The sequence below is a fragment of the Heliangelus exortis genome, chromosome 3 (assembly GCF_036169615.1).
Source record: "Heliangelus exortis chromosome 3, bHelExo1.hap1, whole genome shotgun sequence".
Classification (NCBI taxonomy): Eukaryota; Metazoa; Chordata; class Aves; order Apodiformes; family Trochilidae; genus Heliangelus; species Heliangelus exortis.
Window position 1 is genome coordinate 50,408,727 of NC_092424.1, and position 20,416 is coordinate 50,429,142.

General features: G+C 39.2%; 1 protein-coding gene across 3 annotated transcripts; it reads right to left on the bottom strand.

Moving 5' to 3' along the window:
* Nucleotides 1-298: 298 nt before the first annotated feature.
* Nucleotides 299-20,380, bottom strand: KATNA1 (katanin catalytic subunit A1). Of its 3 annotated transcripts, none has more exons than XM_071740542.1 (11): nucleotides 20,258-20,380; nucleotides 14,941-15,115; nucleotides 14,077-14,234; nucleotides 11,693-11,876; nucleotides 8,962-9,083; nucleotides 7,771-7,876; nucleotides 7,280-7,438; nucleotides 6,158-6,284; nucleotides 4,552-4,686; nucleotides 4,152-4,278; nucleotides 299-638 (listed from the first exon to the last, which is right to left on the bottom strand). In XM_071740542.1, exons 2-11 carry the CDS (start codon nucleotides 15,109-15,111, stop codon nucleotides 440-442), a joined length of 1,488 nt encoding a protein of 495 aa, XP_071596643.1. In that variant the 5' UTR covers nucleotides 15,112-15,115; nucleotides 20,258-20,380; the 3' UTR covers nucleotides 299-439. The 3 variants fall into 3 exon arrangements, with proteins under 3 accessions (XP_071596643.1, XP_071596644.1, XP_071596645.1); XM_071740543.1 differs by lacking the exon at nucleotides 299-638 and adding an exon at nucleotides 3,007-3,139 and having other exon boundaries at nucleotides 20,258-20,331; XM_071740544.1 differs by lacking the exon at nucleotides 299-638 and adding an exon at nucleotides 3,031-3,169 and having other exon boundaries at nucleotides 20,258-20,331.
* Between the last annotated feature and the right edge of the window lie 36 nt (nucleotides 20,381-20,416).

The window sequence follows — 20,416 nt, forward strand, 5'->3', positions numbered from 1 at the left end:
ACAGCTTAAGGATAGATTTCTCTAAGATCAGCTAGCAAAAACATCTAAATAACTAAATAACTGTGTCTTGTTTATCCCATTTTCTAGTTCTTAGCATCCCTTAACTCATTTAGCAAAGCTAGTTTGTTGGGGTTTTTTAAATTATTTTTTTGTAACAGTTGGGTTTTTTCCAACAGTAAATCCTCTGATGCAAAAGTTCTAGTATTAAACTTGTCACATTTTTAAATCTTGAAGATCAAAGCAGATATCAGTATCTTTCACATTTGAGAAAAATGGGCAACTTTTGAGATAGTTCAAGTGAATTTGCATTGAAAAAAATTTATTTAGACATCTGTTGCTCTTAAATTACAAAAGTTAGAGCACGCAGTGCACTGACACACTACTTATTACTTCTAGAGCTGTTTTAAGACGCAAGGTGGTTTCTTCAAGATAAGACAACTCAGCAGGATCCAAATTCAACTATCCATTTCTCATATTTCTCAATGTCCGCAGCAGATACAGATTTAGAAACTTTCTTTAAAGCTATTTCAAAGTCTTCCATGGTGGTTGGCATGTGCATTTCATCTCGGGAAAGATTTCTTATTTCTTCTGGTGTCAAGCCTTCAATACGTCTTCTCATAGCCATCAGTGATGCATCTCTATTGAAGTTGCAAAAAAATAAAATACAGTTACTCAATAGAGGATAGTGAGTTTTTTTGAAGGGCTCAACATAGCATTAACCTGTTGCATTCAAAAATATACCATAAAGAACTGTAAATTTTTAACAGGAAGATCTCCATGTGCTTGTACAACCTATAATATTATCTGTATTTTTCAAACATGAACTTATTCTCACTGGATCTCTGCATAGCTACTATTCACAGGCTAGGCAAAAGAAGTAAAGATTAAGTGGTTCATCTAATGCCACTGCACACTTATGACAAAGCTGCTGTTCATAGCATTTTAAAATAGCAACAAGACAAAGTAATGGTTTCACTCTTCATACCTACAGGAGTGGATGGAATGTTTTGAATCTCTTCTGCTTCAAATATGAATCCCACTTTAGAGTGGTCAACAGTATCTACCTCCAAGCCATACATTCACTGTATGTTAAGCTACATAATCTGTGCAGCCCATGGCTCCCAAACTTCTGGTTTCAAAAAGCAGTAAGAGTATTGTACAAGTGTCTCTTTTAATTGCTGCATTAAGTATGACTACATTTGGATTTCCAACAGTAGTAGCAGTAGCAGTGAATGATAAGCTGGGGAAGTGATACCTGGATAAAACTGAAAGACTAAAGTTCCTGCTAATTCACTGTTTTATAGCTTATAATAAGAAGACAATGTGACTACTTATTTTCTCTTTAAGATCGAAAGGTAATCCTGATGATACCGCAGCAGTATCCTATCATGTAAGTAGGTGAGAATCCAAAGAAAAAAAAATGTTTTACATTGTCTTCTGGGAGGATTTAGAAAGATAGTTTCAGCATATTCTGTTTCACTTCTACCCTCCATCCCCAAAAGAAAACCATAACTGACAGACTTCACAGATTTACTAAGCAACTGGTAACAATTACAATGCATAATACAATCACTAGAATTTCAGAACAATCCAAAGATTTGCCTTATTGAACTCCATCTTAGTAACATGTCACCATGCTTTGCTGTTATATCATCATTTATGAACTAAAGGCCTGTGTTACACAACCAGGGGGGAGCAGGGACAAGGGAAAATATTTCATGCACCTCATTTGCCTCCAGAAGGCAGTTCACAAAAATAACCAAAAAACCCGAACATAACCAACCCAACCAAAACAAAAAACATTAAAAGCAACCTAACCAATGAGTGAGAAAAAAAAATCCACTCACCATACCCCAACATACCCACAAAATAAAAGCACAGCTGCCACCACTTTCTTTTGTAAAGTCCTTTTGCTGACAGTCATTCAAACATCAACTCTCAGTGCTTGGAGAAGCACCAAAATTGTATTCAGAAAATAAGTAGCCACCAACTGGAACAAGCAGCAGGGATCATTTCAACCTCTGCAGTCCTCCAAATGACAATTCAAAGTCAGTTCACTCTCGCATCTAACACGCAGATTAGAGGCATTTTACATTCTATCAACGTCACTTTAAACTTTCAGCTTTATTTTCCATGGTTGTATGCTGACTGTTTGGAACTTTACTGTTATCTCTGACTGGTTTTCACCTTGGCTCAGCAAACTTTGGATTTCACCTCTAATTCTTTAAGGTAGGAGAATAATTTGAAACCACACTTCCCAACTCTCTTTTTTCAAGTTTTGCTTGTGTCATTAGCAAGGACTATTAAGGTCTACCCATTCTGACTTTTTCTGTGCTTATACACACAATGTCTGAACCACAGAAAAGCACTTTTAAAGTAGCCATATGCTGTTTTGTCTCAGTATAAATGAAACAATATGTTCTTTTTTCCTGACACCATTAATGAAGTGCTTTCTCACTAATTTCAAATCATGCACGTCCAGACCGCAATTTGGATTTCTGGTTGCTGCCACCTCAGTCCTGTCTAACTAAACTACCATGAATGAAATACTGGGGTGTTTCTTTGTGGGTTTCATGTTTGCTTGTTTTTTTTTTTTTTAATAGTATTTGTACAAATAGACTTTGATTAAAATGAAATGGCAACAATGTGTGCGTATATATATGAAATTCATTCAAAAACAAGTATTTTAACTTTTAAACAAGCATCCTGGTATCCAGTATAAAATTAAATACTAATAACAAACACTGAACAGACCAAATGAGACAAAGGGAAGCTAAAACACACAAAGCAGTAGGCCAAAAACTCTTCCATATAATAGGAACCTATTAACACAAACTCCTTTCAAAGCACAACCAACACCAGGACTGAACAAAAGAATACCACAAACTCATCTCACAAACCTACAGATGAAACAAAATCTGCACAACACTGATCCAGAGCAACTAACATACCATTGTTTTCCCAGACACTGTGTAAGGTTTGTTCAGGAAATAGCACTGAGCCTCCAAGCCCTTAGTTCAGCCTTGGGAGGGCCCTGCTGACAGAGCCTTTGGTGGCAGCTTTGTGCACGGGCCGCTCACATTCATCCCTGTGGCACAGCATATTGTCCCCTCAGTTCTGCTGAGAAGTGTTTGCAGAGCTGCATTAGGAACCAAGGCAAGAAATGCATCTGCGTTTGAGGAAAGGAACAAGGAGGTGGTTTGCATCCAGAACAGCTCTTTTATCCTGTCCAAAGTACAGCTCCACAACAGTTGTGCTGGCACAACCTGGAGCTCAAGCCCTGCACTGCCACACTTCAGTGCTACCTCCCAAGATGGGAAACAAAGCTACACAGCTGCTTATTAGGTGACAACAGCATCTTGAGAGGTTTCTGTTCTGTGTCCCATATTGCTGATGCCACCATTTGCCATCACTGAGCTGTGCCAGTGTAAACTTTCAGATGTAAACTAGATGGCTGATATCAGTCCTTAAAAGACCAGTCCTTTCCTCCACTATTCCATTTTTGGGAAGAAAAGATTGGGGGAAGGGTTAGGAGTATTTTTAGGCAAATATCTCAGGAACTGAGGTTATAGAATAGGCCCACAAATTATTGTATACAAACAGTACTGAAGAGAAGGGGAGACAGAGGAGGTAGGAGAGAGCTGAAGTCAGCCTCATCACTAAAGCCAACGTGCTAAGCACACAGCTTTTGTGTTTGTCAACACAACATGGTTCAGCTTTCCTGTGAAGGTGAAGAACACTTTTTCTTTCAATTATTCTGGTCTCTGCCACGATTGCCTCTTCTCCATGGAAGTTCTGTTGAAACAGTTTAACCTCAACAGAATGACTGCAACTCTAAAAGTTAAAGCCTACCTTCCTGCAGATGTTCCTCACACAAGGAATTTGGTGTATATGAAAGAACATGAAATTTTACTAAATCATAGCTTGCTTAGATTACTATGTTGCAACTGCTTTTCATCATTATTATATGAAAATATCAAATGGAAATCTAGGCGAACATTAATGCAGGATTTTGCCTTTCAGCCATACATAAAAGACAAGTAACAATCTGTTTGTATCCAACAACCTTAGTCACATGAATGAGTTACTTTACAAACAGTTTTCTCAGAATTTGTAGCAGTAGCAACACAAATGATGCAATGGTAACATACCTGCATACGTTGGTGATGTCTGCACCTGAATAACCCTCCATTTTCTCAGCTATATTTGCCAGGTCAACATCATCAGCCAGTTCCAGTTCTCGGAGATTTATTCTTAGAAGTTCCTCTCTACCTTTTGCTAATCAAAGAACAGAAAATGGAGTAATACAATTTGTTTTCTGAAGACAAATAATTAATTGAAGGGGGGTAATATGGAACAATGAGAAAAGGACATTACACTTCCTACAAAGGTCAGCATCCAATGTTTAGATTTAAGCTTGTCTTGAATTCATAAATAAATTGTATACATGCCTCAATTAGATTTTTAAACCAGGTGACCAAAACTAAAGGAATATTGACACAAGTTTAGATTTCAGTCTTTTCAACCACTCCTCTCCCTATGTCTTTGTACCTGATGGTAAAGGAATGTAAATTCTCTTTTCTAGTCTTCGTCTTAGAGCTTCATCAATATCCCAAGGAAAATTAGTAGCAGCAAGTACCATGACCATCTTTGAAGGATCATCATTTTCAGTAGCCCCTCCAACGCCTGAAATGGAGAAATGAAGTGTAATGTATGTTTTTGCTTTATGAACATTGATGTACAGAGAAACATCCACAATTCTAGAATACTAAAGGAGCTACTCTATTGGGCTTTAGTGAGTCCAAGGTGCAACAGAGTTTTTCATCTGTATAAAAGCCTGCAAGCAAAAATGGAGACTCAGTTTAATTAGAACCAGTGGCACAGGCCTCTGCTTAGATCAGAGTTTCTCTCTGCCATGGCTGGAAAACTTTTACAGCCAAATTCTCTGCATTTCTGCCATTATACCTTTTGAATGTTCATTTAAATGTCCTGTAACAGCATATAAGGAAAAACAAACCCCACCCAAACCCAAAAAAACCCACACAACAGCAGGTGCCCCCATCTCTCAACAATACTCACTAACAGTCACGCAAAAGCAGCATCACTTCCCTACAAAGTTTCATCACTTCTGAATTCAGGACAGATGTGTCACATACTCAGGTGGATTATTACAAACCACTGCAGTGAATGTTTACATTTGGTGGACTGAATCACAACTTCTCAGAGGCACAGAGAACACCTCAGTCTCTAAAGCACTGTGAAACTGCTGCTATATGAAGAAGTTATTTATTAAACTTGCTATGCTCAGCATTTACCATTTTTGCTTACATCAGAGGACTGGGCCATAGAATAGCCATTGTACCTACTCTGCTTGAAAATTTGCATATAAAACACCATTTATGAGTAAAGGGACTTCAAATAGTTGTTCCTAATAAAATCAGCTTATGTACATACTTGAGTTATGAGAACAGCATTACAGCTCTGCTACTATTTAAAGTCAAACATGAAAGGCTATCAACATCAAAGCACCAGAACTAAATATACAAATCTTCTGAATCATGGAATTCTATCACAAAATGTTCCAAAGATTAGCACTCTTCAGTTGCTTCTTTCCTTCTTCCTGCTCACCAAAAGGGTATAAAAACAATGCCTCTATAGTGATTTTGCAGTGTTATCTACATCTGAACTTTGCTGATTTGCAAAATATTAAGCAAATAGCTGTAATGAACTTAGTGTTTTAAAAAGAAAACTCTCCCAACTTCTACAAAAAATGCCTTCATTTTTAATTTATATCTTTAGGAGAAAAAAAAAGAAAAGGAGATATCAAAGAAGTGTAACGATTGAAGTTTGAATTGGAAGAGGTGACAGTCCTTTTGAATCACTTTTTACTTGGTTTTGGAGAAGTGATACGCTATGTAAAGGAGCAATTAATACTTTTTCTCTTTTGAAGTTTTGAAGTCTTGTACTCTGGATGAGTAACTTAAGGTCATTGCTTAGATGCTAAAAGATTGTTAAAAAAATCAGTATCTTTGTTCCCTCCATAGACAGCTAGAATAGTGGATTTTTATCTTTTGATTTCTTGACAATGAAGTTTTATTTGTTTTCCCTCCCTCAAGTTTCCTCCAGCCCAGCATTCCCCAGTGATAAGGGTAGTTACCATCCATTTGGACCAGCAGTTCTGCCTTCACGCGTCGGCTTGCTTCGTGCTCTTCTGAAGTTCCCCTGCGACTACAGATAGAGTCTATCTCATCAATAAATATAGTTGTTGGAGCATAAAATCGAGCCTAAAGAAAGGAAAAGATAAAGCAGAAACAGAGAAAAATGGCTGTCTTCTCACATTTAAGTAATAATAGCATATTCAGAGCTGGGTAATGGACACATTTACTCAAGCTTCTAAGTATCAAACAGTACGTGAGCTTCCCTCTCTTTGACCGCTGCACCAAACCAGGCAGCAGCTGTTATTTGGTAATAACATTTGAGTAGAATGGTTTCTTGGAAAGTCCTGTAATAGGGCTATAAACAAATGTTTAATAAGCTAAAGGCAGTTTTACACCTTAAAAATAAGAACTAGTAAAGTCATCATAGAATGCTCAAATTAGAACTCAGTTAAAGCTAGGACAAACATTACATAGAAGCTCTTGTCCTACAGCAGTTGAGATGCCATCCATTGTGTATATGCATTTTTGACTGATAGGCATGATGTCAACTCATTTAATAAGATCACTATACTGCAAAGATCATTTATTTCCTGACCATTGTAATTGCAACTTTGCTGCCCCCTTGAGTACTGGGCACCCTAGCAAATACTTTATGCAAAAGTGGTAACTCATGAAAAGAAGTTTATATACCCTGAACCAATTTCAAGTGCTCTGGAGCCAAATTCAGTTTGAATGTCTGCTTATTTTAACAAAAACATCCACAATGATAACAAAAAAACACACACAGCCTAAGGAGGGTTCTCACTCAGAAGGCAATTAGCTTCCATCTCCACTTTCACATTCAAGCATGTTCTACAGAACTCATCAGCTTACAGTGAACTACTTCTAATGCAACAAGCTGACCCTGAAAATAAAGCCAATTTCATTTTTCAGTATTTATAAAGGTGTTTAGTAATAAACAGATCTGGAATGTATATGGCCGAATCAGGTGGTTCTAAAGCATCTGAAGCTTGGAAAGCTGTTTATGTAGATTATGAGTTCTAAACCTTGGCAAGGTTTCACTATTCCAGAAGTAATTCTACTTCATTATCTCACTATTTATGTTCAGAAACTTCAATCACCATTTCAAACAGTAAACGAACAAGTTTCTCAGATTCTCCTCTGTATTTTGAGGTAAGTGTTGAAGAAGAAACATTGAAAAAAGTAGTCTTGCATTCAGTGGCTACAGCTTTTGCCAGGAGGGTTTTTCCAGTACCAGGAGGACCAACCATCAGCACACCCTATTAAAATTAAGAACAACCACTTTTAGGACAAAAATCAAAACAGAGACAACTTCAGTTTGTTTAATAGTATAATATTAAAATGCTAGATGTAAACTTTCCCTTGAAAGGTTACTCAAAAGTAAGTAATTAATTACTAATGTTTCCTTGCAACAGTACAGTTGAATATAGCTGGCTGACATCCATATTTTGTGAGTACTATTTACCAAAAATTCTTTTTACTTTTTAGTAACAAGATTTATATAAACTGTAAAACACCCAAAATTTCATGTTCTGTCAAAGCTTAATCTCAAAATACTACTTATGGCCATAGAATTAGATTTTTTTCATACCTTCCACGGTCTTCTAATTCCCTTAAAAAACTCCGGCATCCACATTGGTAAAACTACAGCTTCCTTAAGGAGCTTTTTGGCTTCTACTAAATCAGCAATGTCATCCCTGACAAGAAACAGAACGTTGTTCAACACATTCAGACAGGCTGAAAAAGAATCAGTCCACAGCTCAAAACAATATGCAATCAAACTTACTGTTATATATTGGCTCTTCAATAATTCAGGAAAATTAGTTAACTTATTTACATTGTACTGAAAAAAGCCTACAACAAATAAGTTGACATCTGGCTAGTAGACTCTAGCTGGATACAAAAGCAAAGAGAGATACATCAACTATTTTACTTGAGCACTGGTGTCCTTATTCACAGAAAGAATAAGCAGAATAGGACAAGTTGGTAAATTTATGCTATTTACAGATGATGGTTTCTTCTTTTGCCGAGAGCCTGGCTGTTCCCTGAAACCTGGATACCATCTTCCATAGTTACAAAAACATCTTACTGAAGACTGAATGAAACTGAATTAAGAATAATTTTTTTAATCCTTTCCCAGAATTACAAACATGAATTCTTTGATACCTAACAGGCTTCTCTTCTTTTCTTGAGGGTAACCCTCAGAGCATCCACTTACCTTCATGTGCCCAAGTAATACTTTGGTTTCAAAATATATCTATATGCTGAACTTGTTTAAAATCTGAAGCTGTAATTTAAGATTCAATATAAAATTTGCAACATATATTTATATATCAACCTGCAATACATGACAGTTGCATATACACAAAGTTGTTCATAGGACTGTTCAAGTTTTTTTTAAAAGCTTACTTTATTTGCCGGAAGATTTTAGCTCATATAATCCTCACAAAAATCACCTAAGCTTTAAAAAATTCAGAACACAAAACAACCATTGTATAAGGTTTAATACTCAACACATTTATGTAAAGGTACTGACACAGGGTTATATTTTATACTGGCAGTCACATCCAGCAAGATTTCAAAGGGTTCCTATACTGACATAACTTCTTTGTTAATTGGTTTTCGATCTTGGCACACCCCCGGGGAACAAAACAGGTTTTTTAAATGAAAAAAGTAGGTACTTTTTATATGTAAGTACACATTAGGATACTTAACTCTTGTCATATTGTTTAAGAGAAAAAAGAAACAACCTGAAAAGACTGGCAGCAGTATTCGAACTTACCATCGAATGTTGGGATTCTGAGAAATTATATCTCTTTCCAAAGCTTCTACTAAATCTTTGTCATATCCAGCACTGTCAAATTTCTTTGGTTCAGACTCTGAAATCTCAGATGTGGATTTGCTCTACATAAGGGACACAACAACGTAAATATGTAATAATGATTATGCTACTATGGATTTCTCTAACAAGTTCACAATAGAAGCATATCTCTAGAAGGCAGCAACATAAACCAGCATGAAAATAATGAACCATGTGTATCACTGCTGCACTGTGAGATCTACGTGGTTCACCGAGACTTCTCTATCACCCTGGTCCCATTGCCTTCTCCCCGAGGCCAGCATATTGTACTGATGCAATTTCTTTGCTTTAGCAGGTAATCAAAACTGCACATACCTATCCCAATATAAGTATTCACCTCTTCTCTCAGAAGAATAAAAAACTACCTGAGACAGTAGCTGAGACTGAATTATAAAGTGTCACACTGAGCTAGAGTATCTCAGATCCTGCAAGTGTCATAAATACCCCATATATATGGAACAGAAAAAAATTAAGCAGGACTTCCATACGTAGAATCAACAAAGGTTACCTGCAGGATCACAGAATTACAGAATCACGGAATATCAGGGGGCTGGAACCTCTGGAGACCATCTGGTCCAACCATCTGGTTCACCCAGAGTAGGTTGCATGGCACGGTGTTCAGATAGGTTTCTAATGTCTCCAGAGATGGAGACACCCCACAACCTCTCTGGGCAGCCTGTTCCAGTGTTCTATTACTCTTACAGTAAAGTAAGTCTTCCTTATGTTTCAGCTGAATCTCCTGTGTTCACATTGGTCACTACTGCCCCTTGCCCTGTCACTGGAGGCATCTGAAGAGTCTGACCCCATCCTCTGACATCCACCCTTTAGATACTTGTAAACACTGATGAGATGCCCTCCTCAGTCTTCTCCAGGCTGAGCAGACCCAGGTCCCTCAGCCTTTCCTTGCATGGTAGATGCTCCACTCACCTCATCACCTTAGTAGCTCTGTGCTGGAGTCTCTCCACAAGTTCCCTGTCCTTCATGTGCTGGGGAGCCCAGAACTGGACGCAGTACTCCAGGTGTGGCCTCACCAGGGCAGAGTAAAAGAGGAGATGAACCTGCCTCAGCCTGCTTGCCACACTCTTCTTGATGCAGCCCGGGATGCCACTGGCCTTCTTGGCCACACAGGCACCTTGTAGGCTCATGGTCATCCTGCTGCCCACCAGGACTCCAAGGTCTTTTTGCACAGAGCTGCTTTCTAGCAGGTCAGCCCCTAACCTGTACTGATGCACAGGGTTATTCCTCCCTAGGTTCAGTACCCTACACTTGTCCTTGTTGAACCTCATGCTGAGTCTCTCTGCCCAGTTTCTCTACAGTCTGCCCAGGTCACACTGGACTGCAGTGCAGCCCTCTCACGCGTCAGCCCCAGTTCTGTACCACCAGCACACTTGCTGAGGGTGCACTCTATCCCTTCATCTAGGCCATTGATGGCAATATATTGAACTGGCCTGGACCCAACACTGACCCCTGGGGAACTCCACTTGTTGCTGACCTCCAGCTAGATTACACCACTAATGACAATTCTCTGAGCTCTGTCTTTGAGGCAGTTTCAATCCACCCCACTGTCCACAGTGGAAGACCACAGGAGTAGAAAAGAGCTAATTAACTGATACAGAAGCATGGACAAGAACAGCAGCAAAGCAGCTCTGTAGTAGAGCAGAAGCAAGGAAGCTACAGAGTTGAAAGGGCTCAAATAGCAGAGACCATGCAACTGAAAGGAAATAAAATGCACTAGACATACCCCGGCTTTCTATACACTTAACAGCAAGCACTGGTGATGACAGAACAACTGTAAAAAAGAAAAAAGACCTATCCTGTCTCTGTGTGTGTACATCCTTAGTGAGAGAGGATTATCATCCAAAGACAATGTAATTTAGCTCCTAATAAAAGCAGTAGTTCACATAGCTAAACAATTCCACCCTTATAGTTTATACTGATTCCACAGGCCATGACACCTTACCGCAATATAAGATTGCTGAAGCTAACCAAATCTATGGCATGAATATTTGATTTATTCAGTCTGGAACACTATGAATTTTGTGTCTACAGTATTATACCTTATTCCAGTCATCAGCTAAATTTATGGAGACCAGAGAACAAGCAAAAATGAAATCACTGTGATTGCAAAGAATCCTAGATCTATGCTGGGGTTTTTCAGTGAAAAAAGGCTGAAGAGAGTCTGGAGCTAATATCAGATCTTAACAATCAAAAAAACCAAACCAACCAACTGAACAACAGATGAATCAATCTCAGCCTAAAATAAACAAAAGCAATTAAAGAACACACAAAAGCATACCACTTGCTTGAGTCCCATTGGGTTCTATTCAGTAATTTGGTGGTATAATTTTAGACAGCTACCTCCAAGTTGAAGTAAACAAGTCCCCAATTACCAGATCACTTGATCACTTCCTCCAGATGAGAGTTCAGTGTTAGAGTTGTTTTTTTGTGTGCGTGGGGTTTTTTTGTGTTTTTTTTTTAATTAGTCCATAACCAAAGCCATCCATAAAGCAAACACACTTATAAGGTGCTCATCGAATGAGCACCCTGACTTGAACAGAAGAAACATTTTACAGGCATCTAACTTTATAATACACCCAATATTCAGAAAGCAAGACTGAGTTTCTGAAATTCATGAAGTTATTTACAAGCTTACCTTTTCCTCCTTTCCTTTATTTTGCTGATCCTTTTTTTCTCGGCTGCGGACTGCCTTCCCTTTATCACTGGGGTTTCGAGAGGAGGGACGGTGAGGCCCTCTGACAGCTGCACTGAGGCGATTATTGTGACCTCTGCAGTCACTGCACTGGGCTGACTGACGTTTTCTGGGTCCTGGCGAAGGTCTAATCAGTCATAAAATATGCAAAAAGCCTCAGTGTAAAGTCACTGGTGAGCACTACATAGTCAAATCAAGAGCTTACAAAATATAAAGCCATCTTGCTTGAGATAGAAATCTACATGTCAAAACCCATACAGATATTAGGTAGACCCTAAATATAAACGGTTTTTTCATTAACAGAAGCTCAGTTGTGACTTACTTAAAACCAGCCTCTTGCTACATATATTCCATAAATAAAAGTAATCCCAGTGTTACGAAGCTTAGAGGGGAAAAAAAAGTAAACTAAAAATGCCCCACCTCAGTATATTTTCCATCCTCACTCTCCTACTCAAAGAAATGTAAAGGTTTCCTGGGAATTACAGTTTTATTTTCACTTCTTCAGAAACAAGAAGTGTGTACATGAGGCCTGCAGTTGTTTGAAGCTAAACTACTTTTAGAATCATGTGTGAATGAACCAGTACCATGACTGGCACTATAGGTTTCTTCTTTTAAATTCAGTTGCTTCCCCATACAAGTTAGTTACTCTCAGAGGTAAATTTTTCATGGGCTTTCCAGGAAATAATATAAGGTGTATCAGAATCCAGATTATTCATAAAAGTTGTCTCTAATTGATTTACAGCATCAAGTTTGCCAGAATTGTACATACCTCTTCAGGGTGAAACGCATATTACGCAACATGAATATGCTAATTATAAGATGATAGGTGTTAAAAGTCTTTTCACTATCCAAATGGGGTATCTACCAACCCATCATTTTATTTACGAGTGCCCAGCCACTTTTATTCCTGGTTTTAACACTCCAGAGCTCAAAATAAAGGAATAATGTGATTAGACAGCTAATTTCCACCTACATCTGAGATTTCTGCCATCTCAATACAGAAATTTACTCTGATTATTCCAATGCCATCATGGCCTAAGTTTTCATGATGTTTTTTTCATATTACCACAAGTCAATACTTCACCATCTGGCAAAATTAATGGAATGGAAACATTTCTCTCAAGTCTTTGTCTCCTTAGAAAGATTTGTGTCTCTTCTCTAGAAAGCTTCAAAACATTAAGGTTCTACCTCCCAGACTCTACTCTTCCAGACAGTTTGAATGAAATTGGCTAGCACTGCTCCAAAGTATTTAAATGAGATAAACAGAAACAGGGTGATCACACAAGATCCATTTCTTCCAGAAAGCAGGCTTAAAATAAATCAATTTAAAGAAAGCAAAAATGTACTCAATCAATACTGAAGTTATCTATCTGTGAGAAAGAGCCTGTAAGTTCAAAACCTCAAAGAACAGTTTGAGTACAACTAAACTGAACTAATAGTCACTGTCTGTCAAAAGTCACAGTTCCACATCTGCTTTGTACTACTCTTCCCTATTTCATGCTACCACTGGCATGTGTTAAAACCTCTGATTAAGCAGTTAAAATAGCCGATCTTGCGGAAAAAAAAACCACAACATCAAAACCCAAACAAACTTAAAACCAGACAAAAACTCCACTAGCTTCACAAAACATCATCTCTTTTGTCAGCTTAGCATCCTGAACCAGCTGATCAGTGCCAAGAAAGACAAAAGTGAAAACATGTAAGGCAACTGTGGAAGGCAGGACCATCCTTCAGGAGCAGCTACACTGTCAAATGACACTGCAAGGCTTTAATTTTGCAGACACTAACCCAGCATAATTCAAAACTACTTCTGAAATAAGCAGGCTTGCATGCAGCTGCTCTCTCCCACCCCTTCACCGGGGGCTTATGCTAGCCTAAATAACTAACTCATGGAGATCAGGGAACCACCTTGCTACACCAAAGAAACTAAGCTGGGACACCTCTAGATTTTACTGTTACTTTGACAATGCTTTGCTATCCTGTTGACATGAGCTACATGCAGAATCATTTTTAAACTGTTGAGAAGATCAGTTCAGGAACAGAGTTGAGCTTTCTTGAAATGACAAGTTTATCTGAAGCTGGGAGAGGTGGGAGATGAGGAGGGCAGAAATCAGATTAACATTAGTCAGGCCTATATAAAGTAAAAGCCCCAGAATGTTCTGAAGTAGGCTGCCTCAAAATAGCATGTCCTTCAGTATAAATGGTGGCAATTTGCTGGTATAAGTGTTAACACATCTAAGTTCTAGAACAAAAATTACACAGGGACAGAAGTCAAAACACTCTTTGCCATAATACACATTCATTTAGGTCTTCAGGTTTCCTCTTACCTACGTTCAGCTGGCACAGGCAAAGACCAAACTTCTGCATCATGAGTGGGTAATTCTTGTTGTGAAGCTTTCAATGGAGTACTGTCCAGTTTAAAACTCTCTAGTGTTTTCATTATATCTTTCACATGCTTAGCTTCCACACTTATTTCCTGCCAAACCTGATAAAAAACCAAACCAAACCAAAACTAAAAACCAGTAGGTTAAGCACAATGAAAATAAGTTTAAGTCCTGTTCAAGCCCATGTAATGCCTGGATGGATTCTACAAGGTTTCACAAGCTACCTGATTCTACTTAAACAGAAAAGAACAACACATATCAGATACTGAGGTTTTTCTGCCTTCCTTAGCACCTTTAAGGAATAAGCAAATATATTTTGGACTTAACACTGAAGAGACTTTTGATAATTTTTGCACATTAAACATATATGACAGAGTGCAACTCAATACACTGAATGTCAATTAAAAAAAAATGGGTCTGTATTAAGGATAAATTACTGTGGTAGCCACAGGATCTATAAGCTACAGTACTAAAACACTGAGAGGAAAGTAAGACAAATGACAAATAACACTCAAAATGACATTCGCCTAAGAAACTTCAGCATAACAGGGACACTCATCAGCAAAAAGCTGACAAGCCAGATTGTGCACTGGCTCTCCAGGACTGTGTTCCACTGCCTGTTTTGTCACTGTCAGGGCAAAAAGTTGCAAGATTTATTTAAGCCTATATAACAATGAAAAAGCTTACACATAACAGTGACAGAATTTCAGAGACCAGTGTATTTTATACTTTTGTTTGCCATAAGATACTAACTTTTTGCTGCTTTAATGCTTTTCCCTCAAAATGTCCCAGAAAAATACTATTTACCTGTTGCCATTTCTGTTGCAGATATGTATCTTTGACAGAGTAGAGGTACTTATTCATTTGGTCAAGAACTCCCTGGTAGTAGACCATTGCAGAGTCATAATTTCCCAGTAAAGCATATTCACGTGCCAGCTTTACATTCTCACTGATCATAACAAGGCTCATGTTCAACATGAAGCTGAAAAAAAAAAAAAAAAGACAGTATTGAGGGGAAAAAAAATAATCCACAGAACTGAAAAAAGTTTTGCAACCATTTTTATATGCTCATTACCCCACGTGGCATATATCAAAATACAGAAACCAGAAACATAGTGGTTAGAAAAGGGTCCTAGAACAAATGCCATCCATACAAACAAATAATTGTTTCTCTATAACTAGAAATGAAACTCTTCACTTTGTAGAATTGTTCCATGCAGTGAAGATTCTGTTGAAAAGCATATGCAAGATATGCAGATTAAAATGCACCACTGCAAGCCACAGTTGCATATTCTCCCTCTTTATTCTATTGTAAGATAAATTGTTATTTTACTGCTAGCACTATACATCCATGCTATAAAGGCCTGTGGTTTAAAAAAAATCCCCATCACAAATTAAATCAAAGCCCTTCTTCCGCATACATAAAGTTGTGTTATTTTTTTTGCCTTAACATTCACTGCATACAAGTTTAAGTCTGATTTTCCCTTCTGGAGAATGTTTTATTCCATTTGTTCAATTTTACAATTTTTCAGCTTCATTTAGTGTTTCTTTGAAACAAACACTCACCTTCCATACCCATTTTGCATCTTCCTATAGCCTTCATTTTTACACTTAAAAAGATACTCTTAATTTTAAAAAATTAAATAAATAAATTTTAAAATGTTGAAGCTGTTGGGTTATCACCAAAAGGTAAGGAGAGGCCAAAATTGAACATATAGTGTGTAGTTATGTACTTTATCTAACATATCATCCAAACCAATCTACTTTTCCCCACCAGGGGTTTGTTTTGGTTTTTTTTTTTGGAGCACACATCATGGACTGTGACCACTTCATCACTGTAGCATTATCAGAATCTGTGCTTCTGGGTTAGAACAGCACAGAATTATTATTTATACAAATGCAGTAATACACAGAAGTAGACAACTTATTCTTTATGGTGTAGTCACCATCCACACAGCAGCCATCCTATATTCTTATCTGTTACTTATACCTCCCATTCCCTTCTTCTCCAAGACACCTGCACTGTATCCACTTTTCCTGTCTCTTGCACACCAAGAATTTTCCCCACTGTTCTCCTAATTTCCTAGGACCAAGCACAGAGAACACTAAAATAGGCAAACAAACATGCCTACAGGAGAGTTGTCTTGCTCTCATTTCAGCACCTGTACCCAGTACTCATAAGAAGCAACTGCAGACAAGCAATTAGAGCTAAGCCCTGGGATGAAGCATACTTGATACAGATCAACTATTTAAAGAATGTAAGAAGTACGAAACTCGCATGCGCAACAAACAGACTTAAGACTGAACACATTTCAAGACTAGGTCATTCAGATGCACTATCACACTTTGCACACACCAGACAATGTGTTGCTAAAATATTAGCTCCCCTGGGGGAAGCTCAAGGGTTGGAAAATACAAATCAAACATTTCAAGTCTCCCACCCCCTTTTCTGTTGCCTTCCCAAGTAGCTCTATGCAGACACAATGCTGATCCATTCCTGACCCAACACCCTCTTTCCTTCTTTGCTTTCCCTTCCCCAGTTTCCCTTGAATCAGATAGCTGCTGTGAATAAAGTTTCAGCCAAAATACCAAAGCTCTGGCAGCAGCAGAACTGAAAACAGCCCTGACAACCCACACCCATCCACACAGAAGGGACCTGTGGGGCTGAGTCTGGAAGCCTGCAATCATAAGGACCCACACTATATAATCTTACTCTGGCCAGAGACTCATTGAGCTGACCAAAACGATGTCTGCAAGCTGATACAGTTAATGTGACCAGCAACTACAAAGACAGCCTATATGGCAGTCTAATTAGCAGCTTTTGGAGACACTGTTTGATTTGGCTGTTCTGTTGGTTTTAACCTCAGGAGAAAAAGCCTGAAGATGTCTGTCCACTGCTGCGCGGATCATCACACAGAGATTACCAAAGTTTTTCCTGCTATATTTAGGAGCAAGCTTTTCCACTCCTGCTCATCCTACCAGATACACCTGTTTGCCTGTGATGAGAATTCAAACCTATGACTAACACTACTGAAATCACAAGTTGAGCAAGATGCTAATAAACATGTTAAAAATCAAGTAATAGCAAGTTACTAAAGACAAACTAGATTTTCAAACACAGAGAGAAGTCATAGGTAACTTTTTTTACACTGAATACTGTAGAGCCATACAAATAGAACAGCAATTCTGTCTCAATAGCCAGAAAAGAAAAAAACCAAACACCAAAAAAAACCACCCAAGAAAAAAAGCTTGTAAGAGTAGTTGCATTTGAAAACGTGAAAATAGCAGGAATTAAAATTACAGTATTACCCATAACAAGAGTCTAAATGTGATTTTCAGGTGATACAAGATAAGACTACAGAAAGGAGAAATGGGGAAGAAGAATGAACTTACAGCTCATACAGGAGGAAAAGAAAAAATACCTTCACTTAAATTCTTAAAATTGTGACACTTCCAACATAACCAAACATAGTAATTCCAAAGAAAACCCAGGAACCCATCCATTTTATCAGTGGCACTGAAAATACAAGAGAATTCAATGTAAAGTAGAAAACAATTTTATTTTGTTGCTTCATGTTGATTCATAAAAACAGAAGAGCTTAGAAGTGGCTTCCAAATACAAAGCTCTTGTGTACAAGTGGAACAGAAAAAGGTGCTGGCCCTGCTTATGTCTGGGCACGCCACTTGCTGCTACCACTTAACCATGGGCAGTGTCAGACCTGATACACTGATGCCAGTCCCTAAGGCTTTCTGCATCTAAAACTGAAGATGCTGAAGCAGTTCTAAACAAGGAAAAACAGAGTTATAGTAATCTGAAACCAGATTAAAGTTTGCAGCAGAAAGTCACAGTAGACTGTGACATCTCAGAGTAGGGTGTCAGACATGTGGGAAAGGCACCCGTATGCACAAATCCCAGATTTCAACCAGACCTTAAGGAAAAAAAAATAAATTGCAAAACTGATCCTGCACCACTTAATATTTTTGAGAGTATTTACAAATACCTAGTACTACCTCATAACAGGATGTCGAAGCTGCAAGGCTGCAATTATCAGCTATGACCTTTCCATGAATCATGTCCAGTTATCTGTGCTCCAACAGCAACTGAAACAGTAACGAGCTCGTAAAGTTTACACCGAACAGGATATACGGAAAACAACTTAAGCACTTAGTCTTCTTAAGTTTGATTCTATACTGTGTGCAGACACACATTTCACAATAAGAACACACAGTCTCTGCTTGATATGACTACATATGGTTCTCTGAATTAACACACTAGAAACTCATCAAGTTAAGCCATCTCTAGAAACAGAATACTCTTTATCATTTGCTACAAGCACCTAAAATATCTCTAGAGTTTGGAAGAGCCAAGAGCAGTAAGGACTGAAACCTCACAAAGGTTTGAGATACTTACAACTTTTGAGAATGAGATATTAGAACTTATTTTTGCTATTTTGTTTCAATGATAACAGCCTGACAATCATCCAGAAAACACTAGAGATACATCTTCTTTTCCACAATGAATTAAAGGAACAATCATAAGGAATGACTGTAAGTAATTTCTGCTTGCATTCACATATTAGAATTCAGGAAGCTGTAACCAAACACAATAGCAATCCTGTTTCACAAAGAAATCCGCCCCCCCCCCAACTTTAAAAAATAAAAAAGAAGATGAATATACAGTTGTTGGGAGAGAATATTAAAGTTACAATCCTCCAGCTACTACAGGGAGACCCATCAGCAACTCTTCTAACTCAGCAAACAGCACAGCTTTACAAGGAAAATACTTCCAAAGAGACCTTCAGTCCAGCATTTACGTTGCACTAAGCCGGAGCCTGAATTTTGGCAGAGTGTACATATTTCCATTATTTCAGCCTGCAATACAGGTTCTGACATCAAAACAACTATGTAAAATTCAAAGTTTTCTCAGCAAGCCAGAAGAGGGGAAAAAAAACCCCTCAAAGTAATAGCTTTCAGCCATCAGTTTTTACTGATGACACAGTCCCCTGAATCACCTCCGAGCTCCCTTCTAGCTTTAATACTCTTCTTCATAACATCCACGACTAGCAACATTTGGTATCAACAAGCAATTGTGTTAATTACTTGGGAAAGAATAGTTGCCAGACTTATTGGATAGTAAACAAACTGGTTCTCATTCACTGACTGCATTTTACAGTAACGGCAGCAGAAGAAAAACCACCAGCAACTAGGAACACTAGCATACTCTGCTGTTTATGAAAAAAAAGAAAATAAAAATTATTAGTCAGAGATACACTGGTGGCAGATGATTTTACGTTTTCAAGGCTGAGCTTTGCAAGAGAGTTAAGAGAAAATCCTATTACTTACTCCCCATTTAGTGGGGAGCGGGATCCTTTTAATTGGCCAATGTTAAATTAGCAAATCTCTCAGAATATTTAGAAGGGTCTTCGGCAGAACGAGTATGTAGAATGGATGCGTACTACTCCTCTGGAGAGAAAAACAGTGTATTTGCAAAGAGCTCACTACTATAAGGAAAAAAACACCACCAACAAAACACAACAACAAAGGAACAGGTGGCAGGGGAAAGGAGAAGCACGAAGCGAAGTTCAGTGGTTGAAGCAGTGCCAGCAGCCCACGCACCCACGCACCCACCTACTCAGTGTGCCAGCCCCCCCGGGGTCAGGGTGCCGATCAGCCAGCCCCACACCGCCGGCACTCGCCTTTCCACGGCTTCAGGGACGCCACAGCGATGCCCCGTGCGGCCCCGAGCACGTGTAAGCTTCGGCAGTGATAGAAGAAGGACCGACGAGCGAGGTGTAAGAACGATCACGGGTGTCACGACAGCAACGACTCACCCTCCAGAGCACCTCCCGGCGCCCGGGGGCGACGGGACAGCGGAGCCGCGGCCCGGCGTGGCGGCAAAGTGCCCGGCTCCCCGCAGGACTGCGGGCGCCATGCGGGGCGCAGCCGTCGCCCCTCGCCGAGGGCCGTCTGACTGCCCTTCGGCTCGGGACAAGCCGGGGCAGCCCACGGACCCGGCGGGGGCACCTCACAGTGGCCACAACGTAGGGTGGAGGGGAACGGGGAGGACACGGACAGCCCAAACACCCTAAGGGGGGAAGATACCGCGGGCTTTTATCTTACTTACTCCTCTCCAGAGCTCGGCCCCGCCGCAGCAGCAGCAACTCACAGCGGCCACGACCCCTCCACCTCTTCCACCTTTTCCCCCCTAACACCTTCCTCCTCCTCCTCCAGCAGCAGCGCTTAACCCCACCCCCGGCTCTGCCCTCCTCCTCCTCCCGCCGCC